The sequence below is a fragment of the Mustelus asterias genome, chromosome 9 (genome assembly GCF_964213995.1).
Source record: "Mustelus asterias chromosome 9, sMusAst1.hap1.1, whole genome shotgun sequence".
Lineage (NCBI taxonomy): Eukaryota > Metazoa > Chordata > Chondrichthyes > Carcharhiniformes > Triakidae > Mustelus > Mustelus asterias.
In genome coordinates this window covers 127,617,548-127,642,870 of record NC_135809.1, presented here as the reverse complement: position 1 = coordinate 127,642,870, position 25,323 = coordinate 127,617,548, and the positions used below count along the sequence as shown (strand labels likewise).

General features: G+C 45.3%; 1 protein-coding gene across 1 annotated transcript in view; it reads right to left on the bottom strand.

Annotated features, from left to right (window-relative positions):
- LOC144499289 (uncharacterized) overlaps nt 1–25,323 on the bottom strand; it is a 324,178-nt gene that overhangs the window by 148,629 nt on the left and 150,226 nt on the right. The window contains exons 7-9 of the mRNA XM_078221404.1: nt 20,383–20,453; nt 2,853–2,934; nt 2,623–2,685 (exon numbers count right to left, since the gene is read on the bottom strand). Of these exons, the coding sequence (XP_078077530.1) occupies nt 2,623–2,685; nt 2,853–2,934; nt 20,383–20,453 (216 nt within the window). The remainder of the gene's footprint in view (nt 1–2,622; nt 2,686–2,852; nt 2,935–20,382; nt 20,454–25,323) is intronic.

The following is a 25,323-nucleotide window of genomic DNA, read 5'->3' as shown; positions in this document are numbered from 1 at the left end:
CCGGGTGCCCCTAGATCAGGGGTGTGGGACTGAAGTGCAAACCAAACATTAGTAAAAGGTTTTTCAGGTAACAAAAATGGGAGTGCAATTTTTTTTAGGTCTATCCAATCAAAGTCCAATTCAAAGTCTCAACCAGTGAGACATTACAGATCCAAGCTGACAAGACAGGCCGCCCGCTTCCTGTCTTGGGCTTGATCTACGTGATCCAAGCTGATAGGAGCAGGCATTGCATCCCCTCCAGTGTTGATCTCATTTGCATTTTAGCCGAAAAGCCTAGATGCCATTTTAAAAATAGCTTCAAATGAAGCCTGAGTGTAACGTCATTGACTTCTATCAAATTCAGGACAACAAAACTATACTTGATCTTAGCCAAAAGGCCGGGAGTGCAATTAATATAGATGTACATGGTCCACGGACTCCACAAGGATCTGCAATTAAACTTTTGGGTTTTCTTATTCCTTGAATGATCGGATTAAAGCTCTGGCAGCCTACCCCTTCTCCTGCTTACCTGTCTCCATTCAGTCAAGTAAAAGTAGTCCTGATTGCTGTAAGTTTATTTCGTCAGCTGATAATTGACAGAATCCAGGCAGAAAAGAACACGGTCCAATTACAATTCTCGATTCACATTGGTGGTAACAGCACTTCACATATGCAATGAATGAAGGTTATAATTTGACATGCTTAAACTTTGATTACTTTAGAGATTTGACTACTTAAACAAGCAATTATGTTGGCAACAGCTACTACAGAAAGCCTAATGCACCTCTTAAACATTGAGCACATCACACTCAATGCCTTCATAATAATGTAGGACAAAGCAGGAACCGAGCACTGAACAAACATCTCATTTTATTCTCCGCACTGCTGGCCTCGATCCCATATATATAGATAAAAAACTCATAGGTTTGATCGAAGCAAGTAGGATAATATTTTTACCTATTATTCGACTGTACAAACTGCAATGCTTGAAGTACCGCTGAAGTCCACAACCGTTAAAGCTCCCCAGGTCCAAACGCTACACTAATGTTAAACGAATGAGATGCCAAGTGTGAAATCAAACTCGTTCAGAACTGAATATTTTTAAAATTATCAGTGAACAACCAGAATTTGTAAAAATAAAGTAACATTTCTACCCCATAAAGACCAGAAGATATAGAAGCAGAATTAGGCCATTCGGTCCATCGGATCTGCTCTGCCATTCAATCATGGCTGATAAATTTATCAACCCTATTCTCCTGCCTTTTCATGTAATCTTTGATTCCCCGAACCAAAGAGTGGCACGGTGGCTCAATAGTTAGCACAGCTGCCTCAAAGCGCCAGGGACCTGTGTTCAATTCCCAGCTTGGGTCACTGTCTGTGTGGAGTCTGCACGGCCTCCCCGTGTCTGCGTGGATTTCCTCCGGGTGCTCCGGTTTCCTCCCACAGTCTGAAAGACGTGCTGGTTAGGTGCATTGGCCATGCTAAATTCTCCCAAACAGGCGCCAGAGTGTGGTGACTAGGGGACTTTCACAGTAACTTCATTGCAGTGTTAATATAAGACTACTTGTGACACTAATAAATAAATTTTAAAATTTTAATCAAGAACTTATTGATCTCTGTCTTAAATACACTTAATGACCTGGCCTCCTCAACCTTCTCTGGCAATGAGTTCCATAGAGTCACCACCTGAAGAAGTTCCTCCTCATCTTGGTTCTAAAGGGTCATCCCTTTACTCTGAGGCTGTACCCTCAGATCCGAATCTTTCCTACTAATGGAAACATCTTCCCCGCGTCCATTCTATCCAGGCCTTTCAGTATTCTGTAAGTTTCAATGAGATCCCCCCTCATCCGTCTAAACTCCATAGACCCGGAGACCTCAAACGCTCCTCATACATCAAGCTTTTCATTCCTGGGTCATTCTCATGAACCTCCCCTGGACCCTTTCCAGAGTCAGCACATCCTTCCTTAGATACAGGGCCCAAAAACGTCAGCGAGATGGAATAAAATAATTGGCGTGCAGTTTCTCACAAAGCCAAACAATGAAAGTGAGCATTTTATGACATTGGTGAATCTCAATCCTTTTACTGTGTAGCCTTTAAATCATAGAAACCCTACAGTGCAGAAGGAGGCCATTCAGCCTATCGAGTCTACACTGACAACAGTCTCACCTAGGCCTTATCTCCGTAACCCCACATATTTACCCCGCTAGTCCCTCTAACCTACGCACCCCGGGATGCTAAGGAGAAATTCAGTGTGGCCAAAGCACCTAACCCACACATCTTTGGACTGTGGGAGGAAACCAGAGCACCCGGAGGAAACCCACACAGACATGGGGAGAACGTGCAAACTCCACACAGACAGCGACCCAAGCCGGGAATTGAACCCAGGTCCACGGAGCTGTGTGGCAGCAAAAATATTCAATCCTGCACAAGATGGCTGAGTGATGCTCATTATCTTTCAAACTTGCACTAAATTGGGAAAAGTTGAGGTAAGACAGAGTACAGTATATCACAATTCGATCAGAGCGTGACTGCCTAGTTGCGATTCAGCACTCAGTCATGACCCCTCTGATAAGCTTTCTTCCTCCTCCTCAGGCTGACACTCGTACCCTTCGGAAGCCAAACACAGGTGAACAGATTCTTACCTCTTGCTGTAAATCTTTTATCAGCTTGCTCTTCCTTTCCACCTCTGTCTTTAAGAAGTTGATCTGTAATGGCAGCAGATCTGTAATATTAAGTTACAGAGCACCAGAAACTACAACGCTGCGTAGAACAGGCAAAGTTGTTTTATGAGTATGAAGAGCAGTATTTCTTACACTCCTGGGTGCCACAGAGACAGAAAATGAAGAGAAGCATTATGTCTGACACAGCTTACCCCAGCCTGCTGCTTTTCTGCCTTCGATGCTGCCTCATTGATCTGCTTTTGAAGACTTTCCTGCAGCGATTTCATTTCATCTCTGATTAAAAAGAAAGAACTGATGTCTCTAAATACTGTCTGCATTGTGAGGAATCTTAGAGTTACTTTTTGCATACTGAACATTGTCTCGTTTTAACCATTGAGAGCTACAGGTTGAAATAAATCATTAAACACAAAACGTGTCCTGCCACTTCTTTACGCTCCTCTGGCTTTTTGCTGCCCTTTCCTTAGGGGGAATTAGGCGGAGTTTGCACCACAGGAAGATCAAGAAAGATCATGTCTGATGTGGGGGCAGGTGCCATAGAGAATGGAGTAATGGAAGGATGGTGCACAAGGCAACATAAGTGAGGGGCATGTGCTGGAATGTGGACACGCAGAAGGCTGAAATGATAAATCGGGGGTAAATCCAGACAGGGATTTCAAAATAAGGACAAGGCGTAACTGAAACAAAAAACAAAGAATCTTTTTTTTTAAAACCAAAAGAGTAAATGCTGGAAAATCTCTGCAGCTCTGGCAGCATCTGTAAGGAGAGAAAAGAGCTGACGTTTCGAGTCCAGATGACCCTTTTAGCTTTCTCTCCTTACAGATGCCGCCAGACCTGCTGAGATTTTCCAGTATTTTCTCTTTTGGTTTTAGATTCCAGCATCCGCAGTAATTTGCTTTTATCCAGTCAGTTTTTTATTTATTCATGTCACAAGTCGGCTTACGCGAACACTGCAATGAAGTTACTGTGAAAATCCCCGAGTGCCACACTCTGGCGCCTGTTCGGGTACACTGTGAGAGAATTTAGCATAGCCAATTCACCTAACCAGCACGTCTTTTGGACTGTGGGAGAAAACCGGAGCACCCAGAGGAAGCCCACGCAGACACGGGGAGAACGTACAGACTCTGCACAGACTGTGACCCAAGCCAGGAATTGAACCCGGGTCCCTGGGGCTGTGAGGCAGCAGTGCTAACCATTGTGCCGCCAAAGAGTCAGCAAATCTAGTGGAATGCTAAATAAAGGAATAACCATAACAAGAGAGGGTGGCAATAGGATTGCTCGAGTATAGAGCTGGATCACCGATTGTTGTATAATGTCTCATAACTATGCAGAGATAATGCTAATTTCTACATGTCTAACACATTTTATTCAGTGCTTTTAAATGTGTGCTCCATGCCGACAGCTGTGCCTTTCCAATTGTAGCTTCCAGCTTTCCAATAACCTCCACAGTGTGTTTACTTCCCTCTAAGCCTGCATCCAGGCATAGCTAAACAAGCACAGTGAGCATCAATTGTTAACGGCCTCACACGATCAAACAGAGAGCAACCCAACACTGCAGAGATGATTAGCTGAAAGCTTTCATTCTGTGCTGTAAACCTTTAGGGTCTCGTAAGAAGAAAGCAAGCAGTGCATACAAACTAATGCAACTTGTTTGATACAGGAAATATTAGAGGACATTTTCATGGACTTCTGCCTAATTATAGTGGAGTACTTGAGTGCACTGAATACTGAAGGCTCAGGCAGATCCTTCAGTGGCCTGATTTTCCCATATTCAATTCCTCCAGGTGATCGCGTGTGTCTGGGCACAGATCCAGGGAAACGTCCTTATCCTTCTCATGGGATTTTTCAGGATGACTTGTGTGTGAATTAGCAGCCGTGTGTTTAATTGACATATCAACTTCACGTTCAGTCAATGTGTTTTCTTATGTTACTGGAATAAAACAAGTCAATTGGTCCATTTTAATGTTGTGAAGTTGGCTTTATAGCTGCAACAACAAGTGTGAATGTAGCTCGGACAAAAGACAAGCTTAGAAAACTACAGCACAAAACAGGCCCTTCAGCCCCACAAGTTGTGCCGAGCATATCCCTACCTTTCAGACCTACCTATAACCCTCCATCCTATTAAGTCCCATGTACTCAACCAGGAGTCTCTTAAAAGACCCTATTGAGTTCGCCTCCACCACCACTGACGGCAGCCGATTCCACTCGCCCACCACCCTCTGTGTGAAAAACTTCCCCCTAACATTTCCCCTGTACCTACCCCCCAGCACCTTAAACCTGTGTCCTCTCGTAGCAGCCATTTCCACCCTGGGAAAAAGCCTCTGAGAGTCCACCCGATCTATGCCTCTCAACATCTTATATACCTCTATTAGGTCTCCTCTCATCCTACGTCTCCCCAAGGAGAAAAGACCGAGCTCCCTCAGCCTATCCACATAAGGCATGCCACTCAATCCAGGCAACATCCTTGTAAATCTCCTCTGTACCCTTTCAATCTTTTCCACATCCTTCCTGTAATGAGGCGACCAGAACTGAGCACAGTACTCTAAGTGGGGTCTGACGAGGGTCTTATATAGCTGCATCATTATCCCCAGACTCCTAAACTCAATCCCTCGATTGATAAAGGCCAGCGCACCATACGCCTTCTTAACCACCTCCTCCACCTGCGGGGCCGATTTTAGAGTCCTATGGACCCGGACCCCAAGGTCCTTCTGATCCTCTACCGTACTGAAAGTCTTTCCCTTTATATTGTACTCCTTCATCCCATTCGACCTGCCAAAATGGACCACTACGCATTTATCTGGGTTGAAGTCCATCTGCCACTTGTCCGCCCAGTCTTGCATCCTATCTATGTCCCTCTGTAACTTCTGACATCCCTCCAGACTATCCACAACCCCACCAACCTTCGTGTCATCGGCAAACTTACCAACCCATCCCTCCACTTCTTCATCCAGGTCATATATGAAAATGACAAACAGCAAGGGTCCCAGAACAGATCCCTGGGGCACACCACTGGTGACTGACCTCCAATTAGAAAAAGACCATCTGTACACACTCTCTGCCTCCTTTGGGCAAGCCAGTTCTGGATCCACAGGGCAGCAGCCCCTTGGATCCCATGCCCTCTCACTTTTTCTGGAAGCCTTGCATGGGGGACCATATCGAACGCCTTGCTAAAATCCATATAAACCACATCTACTGCTTTCCCTTCGTCAATGTGTTTAGTCACATTTTCGAAGAACTCCACCAGGCTCGTAAGGCACGATCTGCCTTTGACAAAGCCATGCTGAGTATTCTTAAGCATACTAAACCTCTCTAAATGCTCATAAATCTTGTCCCTCAGGATCTTCTCCATCAGCTTACCAACCACTGAGGTTAGACTCACCGGTCGGTAATTTCCTGGGCTATCCCTATTCCCCTTCTTGAAAATAGGAACCACATCCGCAATCCTCCAATCCTCTGGCACCTCCCCCGTCTCCATCGACGATGCAAAGATCATCGCCAGAGGCTCTGCAATCTCTTCCCTCGTCTCCCACAGTAACCTGGGGTACATCCCATCCGGACCCGGCGACTTATCTATCTTGATGCCATTCAAAGATTCCAGCAGAACCTCTTTGTTAAAGTCCACATACTCAATCTTTTCAGTCCACCGCAAGCCCACAGTACATCCACCCATGTCCTTCTCCTCTGTGAAAACCGAGGCAAAATACTCATTAAGCACCTCTGCCATTTCTACTGGTTCCGTACTGATTTTCCCGCCTTCACCTTTTATAGGCCCCTATTCCTTCACGTCTCATCCTTTTACTCTTCACATATTTATAGAACGCCTTAGAGTTTTCCCTAATTCTACTTGCCAAGGCCTTCTTGTGACGCCTTCTGGCTATCCTAATTTCCTTCTTTAGTCCCCTCCTACAAGCTGTATACTCATCTAGATCCCTATCTTCGCCAAGCTTATAGGAGTTAATGGACGAGATTTTTCTTCCTCTCCATGGCGTGTTTCGCAGCAGCGGGAGGTGGCGCGCTGCTCGCTTGCGGTGACATCTTATGGTCTCACCGCTATCAACGGGGTTTCATACCAAACGCATCCGTTGCCACCGGGAAACCCGGTTCGGGGTGCGCCGTCGGTGGGACAATAAGATCCCGTGGGCGTGAATGGCAGCCAGATCCCGACGACCATATGTGATAACATTCGGCCCCAAACAGCATTCCAACCATCAGGGAGATTCTAATGACAGCTTATGTAGAGTTTAGTACAATGACACAATACTTGGGCAGGAATCTTGCGGTCCCACCCGCCGCGGGAATTGTCAGGGACAGGACAGTGAATTTGACGGAAAAGTCTGTTCACCTCGGGTGGGAATTTTTGGTCCCGGGGTGTGACTGGAAAATCCTGTCTTGGTAGTTTTACTCATCCATTCAAAATTTTGAAGGTAAGTTGAAACTTTGTAAAAGAAAAGTGTAGCTCCTTCATAAATTACTAACACAGTTTTGGCCAATGAAATGACTTTGACACCTATAGCCAAAAGCAACTGACTTGGTCTCCCTGCAGACAGAGTTGAAGAATATAAGAAATGGGAGCAGGAGAAGGCAATGCAACCCCTCAAGCCTGCGCCATCTTTTCGTAAGATAATGCCATACCCTCTACTTCATATCCTCTACTAGGCGGCATAGTGGTTAGCACTGCTGCCTCACAGCACCAGGGACCCGGGTTCGATTCCGGCCTCAGGTGGCTGTCTGTGTGGAGTCTGCACATTCTCCCTGTGTCTGCGTGGGTTTCCTCAGGGTGCTCTGGTTTCCTCCCACAATCCAAAGATGTGCGGGTTAGGTGGATTGGCCATGCTAAATTGACCCTTAGTGTCAGAGGGACTAGCGAGGGTGAATGCATGGGATTATGGGGTTAGGGCCTGGGTGAGATTGTGGTCGGTACAGACTCGATGGGTTGAATGGGATTCAGCCTCTACTGTAGAGATTGTATGATTCAACTCCAATTTCCTGCCTATCTTTACAATGGGGCAGCGAATTGGGTCGGCATCATTCCCTTAGATCCTACACATTCAGAGTGAGAACTAAAGATTCACTGGGGAGTCTGGTACCATCGTGGGAGGAAACAGGCAGGAGTCCAATTTCATATTTGAGTGAAGTGATACCATGTCGAAATCAATATGACTTTGCACTACTCTCATTCGGATTTGCCAGTTCTTGTCAATGTCCTGAACCTGAAGCATTCTCAGAAAGCAGACATCCATCCAACACATGGCTATTTAAAAAGATCTGAAGTTCAAGAGCTATTCAGCTCATTTTCTTTAGTTGCCGAGAGTGACTTGATTCGAATCTTCAACATTCCACATGTGGGGAGGATTGCGGACAAGGATTTTATTTGAACCATTTCTGCTACCTGCCTCGCCCTCCGAAAATCTGATTTGTCGTGCCCGTTGAATGCAAGGATACTGGGCAAGTCCCAAAGCATCAGAGGGGTTCAGGTTGTATAACCTCACTTAATTTCCCGACCGAGTATCCAGGGCAAATAAATGTTTGTGGAGTTGTCAGAAGCACAGTGACGGTGGAAACTGCTGTATAAGGATCTGGCGTAGAAAGGGCTAATGTGGGACTGGGCCCAGTATCAGCCATGGTGTGATGTAAAGGAACACATGGTCTGAGTGTAGAGGACAGCCTTGTACAGGACAGAGACGAGGAGAGGCAAGCATGGAGACGGCTCTTAGCTTCGCCCTTACGCTGTATAGATATGCATGTTACAAAACTTATTGTGAAACGAAACAAGGCTCAGAACCTCAAACTGCGCACAACATCTTAAAACAGAAACCAGACTTTCATGAGAGTGTTTGTATCAGACGTGCCTGCAGCAAATGGCCAGCAACCAGTCTCCAGAACAACCTCTGCACAGCCAGTTGTTACAAAATACATTGCAACCCTGGCTGCTGCAAGGGACATCAATAACATCTGACAAACAGCAATCCATTCAAGTATAAAGCAGGGAACTAACTTGTCTGCCTAAGCAAACACTTGTCACTTTCCCTGTGGGCAGCTACAGAAAGGAAAGGTCCTGAGTTTTTGTTGTTACTGCAGGATTTCCCAAGTTCAAACCAATATACATCGTATGTATATTCCTGTGATCCCCTGTACAAAATGCTGTAATCATAGAGTCCTAACGGTGCATAAAGAGGCCATTTGGCCCTTCGAGCCCACATCGACAACAATCCCGCCCAGGCTCTATCTCTGTAACCCCAAGTATTTACCCTGTTAATCCCCCCATCACCAAAGGGAAATTTAGCATGGCCAATCCTCCAAACCTGCGCATCTTTGGAGTGTGGGAGGAAACCGGAACACCCGGAGGAAATCCACGCAGGCACGGGGAGAACGTGCAAACTCTGAACAGTCACTCAAGGCCGGAATTGAACCCGGGTCCCTGGCGCTGTGAGGCAGCAGTGCTAACCACTGTGCCACCGTGCCGCCCCAAATGTCGCAGGTTGCTGGGGCATCTACTGCCCTTCTTTGTCACTGTCCACAAAGTATTCTGCTGGTAAAATGCTTGTTTTCCTGGCTTCTGCTGTTATTTCTTTATCCTGCCAATATCTTCCATTCCTAAATTGTTTGGTCATGGAGAAAGAAGTACAAGGCTAGCCCCTTTGAGATTCGGGATGCCCACCACTGGAGGGAGGTCCGCCATCAGCCTGGCTTAAGACACAAGCGTGGCATCACGTGCACCCATTTCTGAGGTATTATCTAGAGAAATTAGTAACTCTGCTTCATCCATTCTGAAACAGCTGAGGCTTTTCCTGGGCCTCTGTCCAACAGAACTCAAAAAGCGGCCTGCCTCCTAAAAGTGGGCCAACGGGGCGGGCAGTGACATCCTTCAACATTTGTTTCCATAACTCAGCAGGTTTGGACGACAGGCCTATACATCATTAGGCTGCTGGCGTTGTTGCACAGCCAGGAAAGATTACCAGTGCCAGGTATTCGACAAGTCTTCCTTTTCCTTGCACTCTCCAAACACTGCACCAGATGTGTGAGGCCTCTCCATTCACCAGGCAATTTCTCAACTACGATAAGGCCACGAATGAGCTGAGCTCAGAGATATTCCCAGGCTGGGATTTTTCAGGAGCCGGCAGGAATTGGAAGGGGGAACCAGAAACGGGTAACAAAGGCTCACATGCTCACATCCATGGAGATCTTGCGGCTGGAGCCCAATTAATGGACAGCAGACAGGGTGTCTGACCACTCAATGGCCAGAGTTGAGTTTTTAAGCAGCTTTGAGTTATCATTCATGCAGGAGGAGAGGTTGGCACTATGTTTGATGAGCTGTCAGAGCTCCAGCTCTGACGTTAACATGCTTGGCTTAAGCAATCCACCCAGAAACTATTCTCCAAAGAAACCGGCATGCAGGATTCCAATTACTAGCATCCTCTCCAGCATCCAGTTACCAGTGACTCCTCCACCATTCAGTCTCAAACAATGCTGCGACAGGGTACAGGAATGAGTTAGAGAATCTGGTGAACTGGTGCAGCAACAATAATCTCTCCCTCAATGTCAACAAAATGAAGGAAGCATAGTGGAGGATATGCCACTGTCTATGTCAATGAGGATGAAGTAGAAATGGTCGAGAGCTTCAAGTTTTTAGGTGTCCAGATCACCAACAACCTGTCCTGGTCCCTCCATGCTGATGCTATAGTTAAGAAAGCCCAACGATACCTCTACCTTCTCAGGAGACGAAGGAAATTTGATATGTCTGCTACAACTCTCACCAATTTTTACTGATGCACCATAGAAGGCTTTCTTTCTGGTTGTATCACAGCTTGGTATGGGCTCCTGCTCTGCCCAAGACCGCAAGAAACTACAAAGGGTCGTGAATGAAGCCCAGTCCATCGCGCAAACCAGCCTCCCACCCATTGACATTGTCTACACTTCCCACTGCCTCGGCAAAGCAGCCAGCATAATCAAGGACTCCATGCACCCCGGACATATTTTCTTCTACCTTCTTCCATTGGGAAAAAGATACAAAGTCTGAGATCACGTACCAAACAACTAGTAAACAGCTTCCTCCCTGCTGCCATCAGACTTTTGAATGGACCTACCTCGCATTAAATTGATCTTTCTCTACACCCTAGCTACGACACTCTGCACTCTCTCCTTTCCTTCCCTATATACAGTCTGCTTTGTCTGTATAGCGCGCAAGGAACAATACTTTCCACTGTATACTAATACATGTGACAATAATAAATCAAATCAAATCAACTAATGACTCCCCTACCATCCAGTTACCAGTGAATCCTTCAGTATCCAGTCACCAGTGTTGTGACCATTAAGTTAGCAGTGAGTCATCCACTATCCAATTACAATTTCTCTACCAGATCAACTATATAAATGGAGAGCTGCTGTCTCAGGGGGGACACCTGCGAGGTGAAGGAGATCTCAGAGGGTGAAGTGCCACATGATTCCCCCACTCTCTCCACCAGTGCTGGCACTTTTACCTCAATGTGTATGCTTGCACGAGTAGATTCAGGCTGACAAGCTGGAACAAGCACATTTAGGCAGTTGGGCAGCTGTGGGAGTCTGTGCCATCGAAGGCCACTGACAATGAGAGGAGTGTGTGAGGCCTAGCCTATGTTGTGCCCCAGGCTGGAAATGGGACTCTGAAATTAACATTGGTTATTAGCAGAGATTGAGTAAACTCGGATTGTTTTCACTGGAAAGATGGAGGCCTGATAGAGATTGACAAAATTATGAGAGGCATAGACAGGGTGGATAGTCAGAGGCTTTTTCCCCAGGGTGGAAGTGTCAATTACAAGGGAGAACAGGTTCAAGGTGAGAGGGGGAAAGTTTAAGGGAGATGTGCAGGGAAGCGGAGAGTGTTGGGTGCCTGGAACGCGTTGCCAGAGGAGGTGGTGGAAGCAAGTACATTAGCAACATTTAAGAGGCACCTGGATGGGTACATGAATAGGGAGGGAATAGAGGGATATGGACCAAGTAAAGGCAGAAGGTTTTTTTTTAGTTTAGTTAGGGCATTATGATCGGCACAGGCTTGGAGGGCCGAAGGGCCTCTTCCTGTGCTGTACTTTTCTTCATTCTTTGAATTGTCCGCAAGGTGAGGGGATAGATGTTGGAAGTCTAGCGTGAACTGTATGAAGACCCAGCACAGCTGTGCCATGGCTCCGACATGGGGGGTTCTTCCAGGACATGAGTGCTCTAATCCACCACTCCGTTGCTCATGTGGCCTCCTCCGTGAGATATTTACAATGTTCCTGGAAAGCAAGTGGACACTGGAGGTTTGCACAGATCCGCATGCCATCGTCTCACTCTTCAGCTCAATGGAGTAGTGTCAAAGCGAGGGGGTGATGGGTCTTCTGGAGTCTTCACTGCAAGTCCTCAACCTTGCCAGGGCAGCAGGTGGGACACAAGTGTGTCTTGCAAGGGGCTGCCTTCTCCTTCTGGACACTCCTCCTCCAGGTTGGAGCACAAATCAAAGAATTAAGAAAACACGTTAGACACATTTGAGTCTCGCAAGTGCCGAGACGGTTACTGATTCTCTGCTTGTGTATGGTGAATTGTGTAATAAATGTGCTTTGGTTTCTGAAAGTTTCCATCCATCGTTGGTAACCCTCAGACATTGCAAAGATGTCATTTGTCAACCCAAGGCCTGGCTGGAGGGGGAACCGTGCTTTATCTTTATCTTAAACAGTGCAGAAGCACCAGATGTGAGTGGCCGAGGGGGGGTCTAGGCTTAGAGCAGAGGTGAGTGACATCAGTCTCGGTGGAATGTGATTTTTTTATTATTTAGCTGGTTTTCTGCAGTGGAATGGGTGCAGAAATCAATGTGGATAAGCACCTCTCAAACCTTCCTTGTGCCTGTACCTTGGCACCCTCCAAGCGGCCCCTCATGCTGGCCAGACACTACTGCTTAATCTCGGCTTCCTCATCTTCTTCCTCAACTGAGCATGCCTAGTGCTCAGGGGCCAAGGTCATCCCCATTCTGCAGACCACCGTCATCTGGGAGACCCTCTCTGTGGCACATTGAAGTGTGAACCAGAGCAAACAGGATACCTTAATCTCACCTTGAGGAGACCAATGGCCTGCTCAGTGGTGGCATGGGCTGCCACCTGGGTCATGTTGTAGCATTCCTCTGCCTCCATACCAGGATTCTTCACTGACTTCCTCAGCCATTTCTTCAGTGGGTATTGCATTGTTGGGAAACTATCTGTCCTGGAAGATGCAAGGAGAGCTAGAAAGCTGTGGGAGTACCGGAGAATGTAAGCATTGTAGCTGTTTACAGGATAACAAGCAAGTGCCTGAGGCAGCTGGTCACAGATGAGTTGCACTTGGAAGGAATGAAATCCCTTCCAGTTAATGAAGGCCACTGACTGGCCTGTGAGATCGCCACAGTCTATGAAACCTTGCACCTGAGGCAACCCAGTGAGGGTGCTGAGTCCTCTGGCCCTGTCTGCCCATCTGTCTGTGTCAGTTCAAAGATTGATGTACTGGATAGCCTCCTGATAAGGGCATCAGTCACTGCCTTGATTCAGAGATTGGCTAACACCCCACATCTCCACTGGGCTCTTGACTGATCAGGAGCTATAGAAATTCAGCGCCACGGTGACCTTGACAGGCACTGGATTCATTTATCTACCGGAGTTCACCTCCTCTGTCGTTGTGGCACATAGATTGGCCACCATCTCTCAGACAGGAGCCATCTTCAGCAGCAGTGCCACCGTGACATCTACAGGTATCTCATCCAGTGTCTGTACACGTCGGCTACACAATACCTTCACCAGCGGCACGGTGGCACCATGGTTATCACTGCTGCCTCACAGCACCAGGGGCCTGGGTTCGATTCCCAACTTGGAGCCTGCACGTTCTCCCTGTGCCTGTGTGGGTTTCCTCCGGGTGCTCCAGTTTCCTCCCACACTCCAAAGAGGTGCGGGTTAAGTGCATTGACCATGCTAAATTGCCCCTTAGTGTCAGGGGAACTAGCTAGTGTAAATATAGGGGGTTATGGGGATAGGGCCTAGGTGGGATTGTGGTCGGTGCAGACTCGATGGACTGAATGGCCTCCTTCTGCTCTGTAGAATTCTATGATCTTCACCTTGCTCTCTGCTCGTGGTCCCTTCTCTGATTCCCCATCACCAGACTGAGCCAGCTAGTGGCCAGGAGGTTGCTGCCATCCTGATCCATGTTCCTGCTGCGCCCACCCTCTCAGCTGGAGGGTCCTCCTCAGGAACGAGCAATGCACGTGTCACCGGGGCACTGCCACCTGAGTGCAGCAATCATCCAGTAGCTGTTGCAACACAGCCCAACTCAAGTCCCTCTCAGACCCCTGTGCGGTGATCCCCCTGCCGGGGTTACGGTCTCATAAAAAGGCCGCCAGCCCCATAGCAATGATTACTCGCTGCCTTGCGTGAAGCAGGTACATCAGTTGCCATCCTGGTGCCACACTTTCAAAGCTGCTGCAGTTCCCATGCCCACCGCCGCGTAAACAACAACAGCAGAAAGACCCATAAATTGGTGGCCTATTGTCTAAATAGTGAGAGGAAATGCCTGTCAATTGCTAATTTCAGGAAGGCGAGTGCAACCTTACCTAAATTTAAGACCGGGTGTGATAACATCACAGGCCCAACAAGATACCATCCCATATAATTTTGCACCACCCCCCTACCCCCCCAAAATCTCCGTTGCCATCTATTTCGGAGGTGTTATGTCACCGCCCCAGGTGATTCCCCTGCACTGCAGACAGAGTAACAAGATGTCACCTGATTGCATCTGTGCGAAATGTGAGGAAGAAAATTATCCCATGAGCTGAAGACAAAGGGGAACAGTTAATGTATTCAGTCAACTCACTGATTAATACACTTCAGGATGAGATTACACCAATCATCCAATGGCTTGAATCCAGGTTTTCACCATACACTGACATTAATCTTGTAATGTAAATGTACCATTAGCGTCTCTGAATCCAGGCAATACATACTACTTGACTTCTTCCTTCAAGTAACATTTCACACACATCAAACAGGCTGATGCCATTCATTCTCTGAACATGTTCCAATTGACTAAGCCATGTCACTTGTGAAAGGAAATTAATTCTAAGCTTTCAATTGGAGGGTTTTCCAGCTTCCTATTTGTTGATGCTGACTTCAAGGAGACAACGCTGAGGACTAAATGCTCACTTGCGTAGTCTAATCAGTTTAGCTCATGCACTTGGAAGAACATTGCCACGCCATTCATCATTTCAAACTTCCTCTGACACTAATTTCTCCTTTCTTCACCAAGGCTTTTGATATTTTCTTAGAAAACCTCTTGCTTAAAATTGTTATTGAGAAAGCCTCATGGTGTATAAAAGGGTTACTGAGCCAAGAAGAATAGAAACAAAGAAAGAGTAGCCCCTGGTGACATAAGGACTGTCATGAGGAAAGATCTTGGCTCAGAAGATAAGGAAATAGAATCAATAGGGGTAGAGCTTAAAATAGCAAGGGTCAGGAATGTTAGTGGGGAACAGTATATAGACCCCCTAAAAGTGGTCATGCCACCAAATATAACATTAAGCTAAAATAATTAAAGACCGTAACAAAGGCAATGTCAGAATTGTGGGAGACTTTAATATTCACATAGACTAGACTCATAAAAATGGCAAAACTGGTCCCAGGGATGAATTTGCAAAATGCTTTTGCAGGAACTTCCTCGATAAATGTATCATGGAACCCACCAGGAACAAAACTATTTGACTTCTAACATTGTGTTATAAGGCAGAGTAAATTACTAATCTCAAAATCTTCTGGGAAAAAAAGTTGTTGAAGTAACACCTCAGAGGCCGGTGTTCCTTCACCAGATTCTCTTCATTTATAAACTTATCTCTACGCCTAACAGTGCTTCAGGTACAAAGTCAGAATCTGGAGTGTCAGTAGCCCTGACTGTACAGGTGAAGCTCCCTCATTGGGCAGACAATCATTACCTCAATCAGGGAGCTCATACTCCAAGCGGCTCACCTCATGGGTCGCGTTGAGGTCATTACAGTTGTCATAATGTAATGGGACACAATGGGACTATATATTAAGTTTGAGAGTGACACATTCAAGTTCAAAACAAGAGTCTTAAACCTTACCAAAGCCAATTAGATATGAGGGAAAAGCTGAATTGGGTAATTCAGGTGGATTGGGTAAATAGATTGAAAGCAATGACAGTAAATAAACATTGTGAAATAATGTTTATTTATTAGTCACAAGCAGGCTTACATTAACACTGCAATGAAGTTACTGTCAAATTCCCCTAGTCGCCACACTCCGGCACCTGTTCGGGTCAATGCACCTAACCAGCACGTCTTGGAGACTGTTGGAGGAAACCGGAGCACCCGGAGAAAACCCACGCAGACACAGGGGGAATGTGCAAACTCCACACAGACAGTGACCCAAGCCAGGTCCCCGGCGCTGTGAGGCAGCAATGCTAACTGTGCCACCGTGTCACCGGTGAGAAATATGAGAAATTATTCAAAATTTTCAATGAAAACATGCTCCATTTGAATAAAAACCAAAAATCTGTGAGGATCTGTGGCTTAAGGGAAAGAGTCAACAAGAGTCAATGGACAGAGAGCACAGAGCAAGGATAAAAATGCATTTTCAAGTTGTCAGGCTCTAACCAATAGATCACCTTAAGGATAAGTGCTGGGGTCTCAGCTACATATGAACTATACTAATGACTTAGATGCAGAGATAAAGAGACGTGTATCTGAGATCTCTGATGGTACAAAGCTGGGTGCGAATGCAAGTTGCATGGAGGATGCAATGAGGCTGCAAAGAGATATAGACAGGTTAACCGAGTGGGCAACAGGGAACAGATGGTGTATAATTTGGGGAGGCGTAAGGTTATTCGCACCGGTTGTAAGAATAGAAAAGCAGAATATATTTTAGAAGGCGTGAAACTTGTGAATATTGATGTTCAGAGAGGTTTGGATGTACTCATGCAAGGAGCACAAAGTTAACATTTAGGTGCAGCAAGCAGTTAGCAAGACAAATGTCAGGTTAGCAATTATTATGAAAAGACTGAAGTACAAGGAAGCCTTGCTACAAAATGTATGGGGCTTTGATGAGTGTAACAAGTTATTGTGAGCAGTTTTGGTCTCTGTAACCAAAGAAGGATTTATTTGCCAAGGAGTCATTACAGCGAAGGTTCACTAGATTGGTTCCAAGGATAAAAAGGTTTGTCCTCTGATGAGAGATTGAGTAAATTGGTCCCATTGACTTTGGAATTTGGAAGAAAAAGAGGTGATATTCTGAAACATACAGCATTCAGAAGGGATCTGACAAGATAACACAAATAACATTTCTCTGGCTAGAGAATCTATCAGAGGCCGATCATTTAGGATTGAGATGAGGAGAACATTTTTCACTGAAAAGGTTGAGTCTGTTGAATTCAATATCCCTGGCACTTTTGTGTGCCCCATCACTGAGTGTATTCAAGGCTGAAATAGACAGGTCTTGATCTTTCAGGGTATTAAGAGACATGGGGAGAAGGCAGGGAAGTTCAGTTGAGACAGATCATCACTTGTGATGATCTTGAATGGCAGAGCAGGCTCGAGGGACCTTCTGGTCTACTTCTGCCCTGCTCTTAGGAATGGAATACGCCAATTAATTCCCCCACTTGGCCCAGAAGAATATTGATACTTCTGCTCCCTCTTCTCCAGCCTGATGTATCAATTACATAAATGTCAAGGAATAATATTTAGACCATGTAAGAGACAAGTCTACAAGAGTGAAATTCCTGTGGGCTTCTTCCGTTTAGCCTCTGGTGGAAACCCAAACCGCACATATAAATGATGGCCCGGATTTACATGGAGTCAGCGAGACTCCATAGACTGTCAAAAATGAGGGGCAGGACCTGATTCCGGGATTCCTGGTTCCATTCCCAGTGTCCTCAATTTTTGGCAGCACAGGATAAGGGTGGGACATTGATCTTGCACCGTGCATTGCCAACCTGGACACTAAATTGCAGGGATTTCCTAACCCATGTCTCCCACCCTCCCCCACATCCCCTGTCCACCCCCCACCCCACACACAAATGTACATACACACCCCCAACCCCCCACCCCCAATTTTCTTTGAGTTAAATCAGCTTTTTCTAGGACTCAGTTTACAGCCCCACAGAGGTATCTTAAGGGAACATATTAAAATGTAATTCACATGGTCTTACTTATGGCAATGCCAATGTAGGTTTGATGGGCCGAATGGTCTCCTTCACGCAGTTTTGTGATTGGACGGTCATTTGAGGTGGGTGGAGGGGCATAGGTTGCTCTGGGGAGAGTGAGGGGCCATTTGAGGTGGGGGGGGAGTAGAGGATAGTGGCATGGCAGATCCAATGGGATGAAGCAGCAATATAATATGAAGGGTACCATTCTTAGCAGTGTAGAGGATCAGAAGGACCTTGGGGTCCGGGTCCATAGGACTCTTAAATCGGCCTCGCAGGTGGAGGATGCGGTCAAGAAGGCGTACGGCGTACTGGCCTTCATTAATCGAGGGATTGAGTTTAGGAGTCGGGAGATAATGCTGCAGCTTTATAGGACCCTGGTTAGACCCCACTTGGAGTACTGCGCGCAGTTCTGGTCACCTCATTACAGGAAAGATGTTGAAGCCATTGAAAGGGTGCAGAGGAGATTTACAAGGATGTTGCCTGGATTGGGGGGCATGCCTTATGAGGATAGGTTGAGGGAGCTTGGTCTCTTCTCCCTGGAGAGACGAAGGATGAGAGGTGACCTGATAGAGGTTTACAAGATGTTGAGAGGTCTGGATAGGGTAGACTCTCAGAGGCTATTTCCAAGGGCTGAAATGGTTGCTACGAGAGGACACAGGTTTAAGGTGCTGGGGGGTAGGTACAGAGGAGATGTCAGGGGTAAGTTTTTCACTCAGAGGGTGGTGGGTGAGTGGAATCGGCTGACGTCGGTGGTGGTGGAGGCAAACTCGTTGGGGTCTTTTAAGAGACTTCTGGATGAGTACATGGGATTTAATGGGATTGAGGGCTATAGATAGGCCTAGAGGTGGGGATGTGATCGGCGCAACCTGTGGGCCGAAGGGCCTGTTTGTGTTGTGGCTTTCTATGTTCTATGTTCTATGTTCTATGATGGGCCACGGGGAATGTATGGAGTTGAAGGATGGGGGTTAGAGGCTCTTAATGCCTCTATCGTAACTGGGACTAATAGCACTTTTAACCAGCCCACTTCAGCAGCTTGTGGCTCCCTCCAAACAGTTTCCATGGGGAGCGCTGACTCCAGTTACCTCCCAACTCCCCTGCAATGGGAATCCTGCCTCTGCAGGCGCTTTCTCCCGAGGCGAGCGAACCCAGCCAGTAGAATTCCCAGCTCCCATTCCCTCTCACGAGGATGAAAATACAGCCTGATTCTATAACTGGAGTTATTGTGACAGAGAAATCTGAAGGGAATTTCCAAATATTACATTGATATGATTTAGATATTTATGTTCGTCCAATTGTACAGAAGCTGTAGATGAATGTGTATGATCAAGCACCACTTTTTAATGTCACTGACAATTCTTTGTGGTTTGAAGTCTGGCGTTGTTTAAAATGCACAAACAGTTTTCATCCATCAGCTTGAGACTGGGAACCGGAGGCCAAAAAGACAATAACTTCTTAATAAGTGGCCTAAGGGCACATGCGTCAGGAGTTGTTGAAACATTTAGGCCCTGAATTTAATTAGCTTATAATGTTTGCTATCTTTCTGCAAAAAAAATATACCATTTCGGGAGGGAATAAGTCAAGAAATCAATCTGATAGGAACTAATATTTCTTTTGTTCTTGCTGCTACTGATGGGTTCTTCCATAATATGAAAGGGGGACAGGGGAGTGAAAACACAGTCAATTTTAAGTTTGAGTTTATTATTAGTGTGACAAGTAGGCTTACATTAACACTGCAATGAAGTTACTGTGAAAATCCCGAGTTGCCACACTCCAGCTCCTGTTCGGGTACACTGAAGGAGAATTTAGCATGGCCAATGTACCTAACCAGCACGTCTTTCAGACTGTGGGAGGAAACCGGAGGACCCGGAGGAAACCCATACAGACACGGGGAGAACGTGCAGGCTCCGCACAGTCACCCAAGCTGGGAATTGAACACGGCTCCCTGGCGCTGTGAGGCAGCAGTACTAACTATTGTGCTACCGTGCCGCCCTTTAGCATTCAATCTGAGATCTGATACCTTATTGGTATTAAACATAGCTAACTGAGTGACTCTCCAGAATTAATTTTGAGAGGCAAATGTGTATGATCTAGTCAACACGGTCAAGAGAAGCAGAATTTTGTGGTCATTTAAGACTCATATTAAAACCTTCAGTGACTAATTAAGTTACAACTGACGTACTTCTTCACTTTAGAGCATATCTTCAAATGTTCTTTCAGCTCATGTTCACACAACATCAAAGGTAGCGCTATTTTTAAAAATAATATAGCAACATAATTGACTGCAGTCACTTTGTGGTATTGAATTTGAGTACTGCTGAAAAAAGAGAAATCCTGTTGAAACTTTTCACCTTGCACTTATCAGGACGGATCCACAAGAATACCAATTGTAAAATTGATATTGAACAATTGATATTCTTGCAAATCTGTCCTGATGAGTGCAAGACCAAAAGGTTCGACAGCTTGTCCCTTTTTTTTCAGCAATATTCAATTCTGTCAGTAACAGAGTAACTCCAATCACAAAAGATAAAACAAAGAGACACTCACTTCTGCTTCTGGCTTATCTCCAGAAGTTTCTGCACATCATTTTTAGCCACTGCTTCATCCGTTTTCAAGCTCTGGTAGGGTTTTGTGAAAGAGGAAATAGCACAATCAGTAAGGATCTCACAAATGAGGCATCACAAGAGAATCAATTCAACGTTAAAAATGCTCGGTGTTTGTTGCGGAAACAGGAGTAACTGCACCATTGTTCCACTGATTTAAAACAGCGTGGCTTCACCATTAGCCCAAATAGTTCCACTTTACCATCAAGGTGCTTTTGCAAACAATATACTGATGAAGAGAACATGAAAAGGGAAGTCTTTTAAAAGTAGAATAGGACTCTGAACAAAACCTCTGTAAATTCCACAATCACACACCGCAATTCATTATATCAAACAATAAATATTGTCATAGAGATTTCATAGAAATAGAATCCCTACAGTGCAGAAGGAGGCCATTTGGCCCATTGAGTCTGCACCGACAACAATCCCATCTGGGCCCTATCCCCGTAACCCCACATATTTACCCCACTAATCTCTCTAACCTACGCATGCCAGGACAATAAGGGGCAACTTAGCATAGCCAATGCACCTAACCCGCACATATTTGGACTGACATATTTGGGGGGGGGCAGCACGGTGGCCCAGTGGTTAGCACTGTTGCCTCACAGTGCCATGGGATGGACCCAGGTTCAATTCCCGGCTTGGATCACTGCCTGTGTGGAGTTTGCACTTTCTCCCAATGTCTGCGTGAGTTTCCTCCAGGTGCTCCGGTTTCCTCCCACAATCTAAAAGACATGTTGGTTAGGTGCATTGACCCGAACAGGCGCCGGAATGTAGCGACTAGGAGAATTTCACAGTAATTTCATTGCAATGTTAATGTAAGCCTTACCTGTGACTAATAAATAACCTTCACTTTACTTTACTTACTTGTGGGAGGAAACCGGAGCACCTGGAGGAAACCCATGCAGACGCAGGGAGAATGTGCAAACTCCACATGGACAGTGACCCAAGCAGGGAGTTGAACCCAGATCCCTGGAGCTGTGAGGCAGCAGTGCTAAGCACTGTGCCACCCTTGGTCTGATTTAAGGTTTCCTCAATACACTAGTTATGTTTATAAACATGAGTTATTTTCAATACTGGCATGACATGACTTAATTTCACAGCATCATTGAATCACAGAATAATTGCTGCACAGAACGAGGCCATTTGGCCCATCATATCTTTGCTGGCTCTCTGAAAGAGCAATTCACCTAGTGCCACTCTCCCACCTTCTCCCCTTTGCCTGCTCATTCTTTCTTTTCAGATAATAATCTAATCCCTTCTTGAAGACTTGATTGAACCTGCCTCCACCACACTCTCAGACAGTGCACCCCAGATACTAACCATTCACTGCATAAAAAAGATGATCCCCCATGTTGGCATTGCTTCTTTTACCAATTACCTAAAACACATGTCCTCTAGTTCTTGATCGTTCTACCAATGGGAACAATTACCCAGTATGCCCAGGTCCCTCATGATTGTGAATACATCTATCAAATCTCCCCTCAAATTTTAACTTCTCCAACCCTAACTTCTCCAATCTATCAATGTAACTGAAGTCCTCATTCTGGAACCATTCTTGTGAATCTTCGAAACACCTGAAGTCTTCATATCGTTTCTAAAGTCCAGAACTGGACTCAATACTCCAGTTGAGGTCAAACCAATGTTTGGCATAACCTGCTTACTTTTGTATTCCATGTCCCAGTCGATAAAGCCCAGGATGCTGTATGCTTTATCAACATCTCTCCAAACATGTCCTGCCACCTTTAGTGATTTATGCATTTTTACACCACGATCCCTCTGCCTGTATACCCTATTTAGAATTTGTTGCCTTTTATTGTCTCGTTTTCATTTATTTTAATCAAGTTATTTTCTATGTTGATTCCTATTCTTTTGGACAAATCACTGGCCTATTTGGGATGCTTAGATTGTCCACAATATATTCTTCTGGATTAGGATTATGGCTACAATAAGGTACTGAATATCTGTCATCCATAAACTCACTTAACTCTAGATATATAGGCAGCACAATCATAGGTACCCATTGCACATGAAGTGTTAACACTCAATGAAATCATAGAATTCACAGAATCATACAAATTTGCAACACATAAGGAGGCCACTTGACCCAATGGGTCAACGTCAGCCAATGAGTACCATCCAGCTTAACCCTACTTTCCAGTTCTGAGCCCACAGCCCTACAGGCGACAGCGGTTCAAGCACATATCCGAATAATTTTTGAATGCTAAGTGGGTTTCTGTCTCTAGCATCCTTTCTGACAGTGAGTTCCACATCCCTCTGGGTTAAAAAGATAACAATCCACTCTGAAACCAAAAGACCAATGCCACTCAACCGACCTGCAAATTTCTTCTCAAAATCCCCAAAACGATTATCACATGAGTGTCTAAACTCCACTCCCCAAAAGACACACTTTAAAATCTTCTTTCAAATAATGCTTTCCATCACCGTTTTCAGTTAGAATCCAGCTCCAGGTATTCCAACCATTCTTTCAAAACAAATCTTCCACTCCACTGTTTTAACAAGGAATCCACCTAAACCTCCAAACTATTATTCTAATCTATGCTACTTAGTTAGGAACGCCTCAATCAAAGGACCTTCTTATTCATTCTATCTGGACCTCTCAGAATATTATAAACTTTAATTAGATCTCTCTGCAGCCTCCTTGTCCCAAATTAAACAACAATAGCCTATCTAATGTTTCCTCATAAAAAGATTATTCCAATCCAGACAGCATCCTTGTAAATCTCCTTTGTACCCTTTCAAGTGCAATCGGACATTCCCAAAGTCTGGTGGCCAGAACCGCATAAAGTGCTTCAGCTGTGTTACAATCCTAGTTACCACTGGACCAGAATAGAACCCAGGGTCAAAAGATCATAACTTTTACTTTTCTTTTAGAAAACATAGAGGAACAGCGTCACAGGACTGCTGATCAGTTTTTAAACAAGAAAAGAAAATTAAACATGCAAACCGGAATTTTCCAGCCAGCAGAATTTTCCGGTCCCACTGCAGTGAATGGAGATTTGGCTGAGCGCCAAATTCTCCACCCATCAGCGGCGGCAGGGCGTGAATGGCCAGAAAACACCAGCCGAGATGTTTGATTACGCCTTTACCCCTCCCTTAGCTTCACAAACGTATATAGTTTTTAAAGGTAACACCCCACTCTGAAACCAAAAAACCAATGCCACTCAACCGATCTGTGAATTACTTCCCATAATCCCCTGAATGATTATCACATGTGTGTCTAAAGTCCACTCCCAAAAAGACACGCTTTAAAATCTTCTTTCAAAAAATGCTTCCCATCAGCTGTTTTCAGTAAGAATCCAGCTCCAGGTATTCCAACTACTCTTTCAAACCAAATCTTGCACTCCAGCGTTTTAACAAGGAATCCAGCTCCAGATTTTCCACCTCACCTTTCAGGCTTCCTTTGTCTTAAATGCTTCTACACAAACTCCAAGATCCAGTCATCGATTTCCACAGTCATTAAAAATAACATCTCACAAACTGTAGTACAACATCACAAACCTTAGAACTATTTCACAGAAAAAATCGTAAAATCCCTACAATGCAGAAGGAGGACATTTGGGGAATGCAGCAGCACTGGAGAATCCCAGCTGTGAAAAAAGTCAAAAGTTTCTGATGTCCATGTTCAGATAATAAAGATAAATATCCAATTTGCCTTCTTGATCACCTCATGTGGCCAGTCCAGCCACCTAGAAGAATCTTTGAATGTACACTCCAATTTCTTCCTCTACACTTCAGGGTATCCGACCATTTATAATGTATTTTCTTGCTGTGTTCACCCTCCCCAAATACGTTGTTTCATACTTCCCTAGATTGAACTCTGTTTATCACCATTCCTCCTACCTGATTAATCTATTCGTATCTTCCTGAAGTCTACAGCTTTCTTTTTTCATTATCAATCATTTGTTCAATTATCGTAATGTCTGCAATCCATCAAATCTCCTACATTCAAGTGCAAATCATTGATGTGTGCCATAAAAAGCAAGGCCTCAAGGGGAAATGTAGGAGCAACAAGTTCAGGGAACCCTGGAGATCTTGGAAAAGGGGAGGCAATGGCTTATTGGTATCATTACTAGACTACTAATCCAGGAACTCAGCTAATGTTCTGGGGACCCGGGTTTGAATCCCACCACGGCAGATGGTGGAATTTGAATTCAGTAAAAAAAATCTGGAATTAAGAATCTACTGATGACCATGAAACCATTTGCGATTGTCAGAAAAACCCATCTGGTTTGCTAATGTCCTCTAAGAAAGGAAATCTGCCGTCCTTACCTGGTCTGGCCTACATGTGACTCCAGAGCCACAGCAATGTGGTTGACTCTCAATTGCCCTCAGGCAACTAGGGATGGGCAATAAATGCTGGCCAGCCAGCGACATCTATGTCCCATGAATGGATTAATAAGAAAATCAGGACTGGAAAAGGAAGAGGAGAAAGGCTTTTAGCAAGTCCAAAGGGAGCAGTTCAGCTGTGGCCCCAGAGGAACATAGGAAATGCAAGAGGGAACTTAAGAAAGCAATTAGAAGAGCAAAAAGAGGGCAAGTAAAAAGACTTGCAAACAAGATTAGGGAGGATCTTAAGATATTTTATAAATATAGTAAGGGGAAGAGGTTAACCAGGGAAAGAATAAGGCCCATTAGAGACCAAGGGGGCAATCTGTGTGTGAAACCTCAGGACATTGGAAGGATGCTAAATGAATACTTCTCATGGTCTTCACTCAGGAGGAGGGTGGTGCAGGTACAGAATACAGGAAAAGGGACTGAGAGGCCTTGAGCAGTTTGACATAGGAAGTAAGGAGGTATTGGAGGCTCTGAGGGGCTTAAAAATGGACTAATCCCCAGGATTGCATCCCAGACTGCTGTGGAG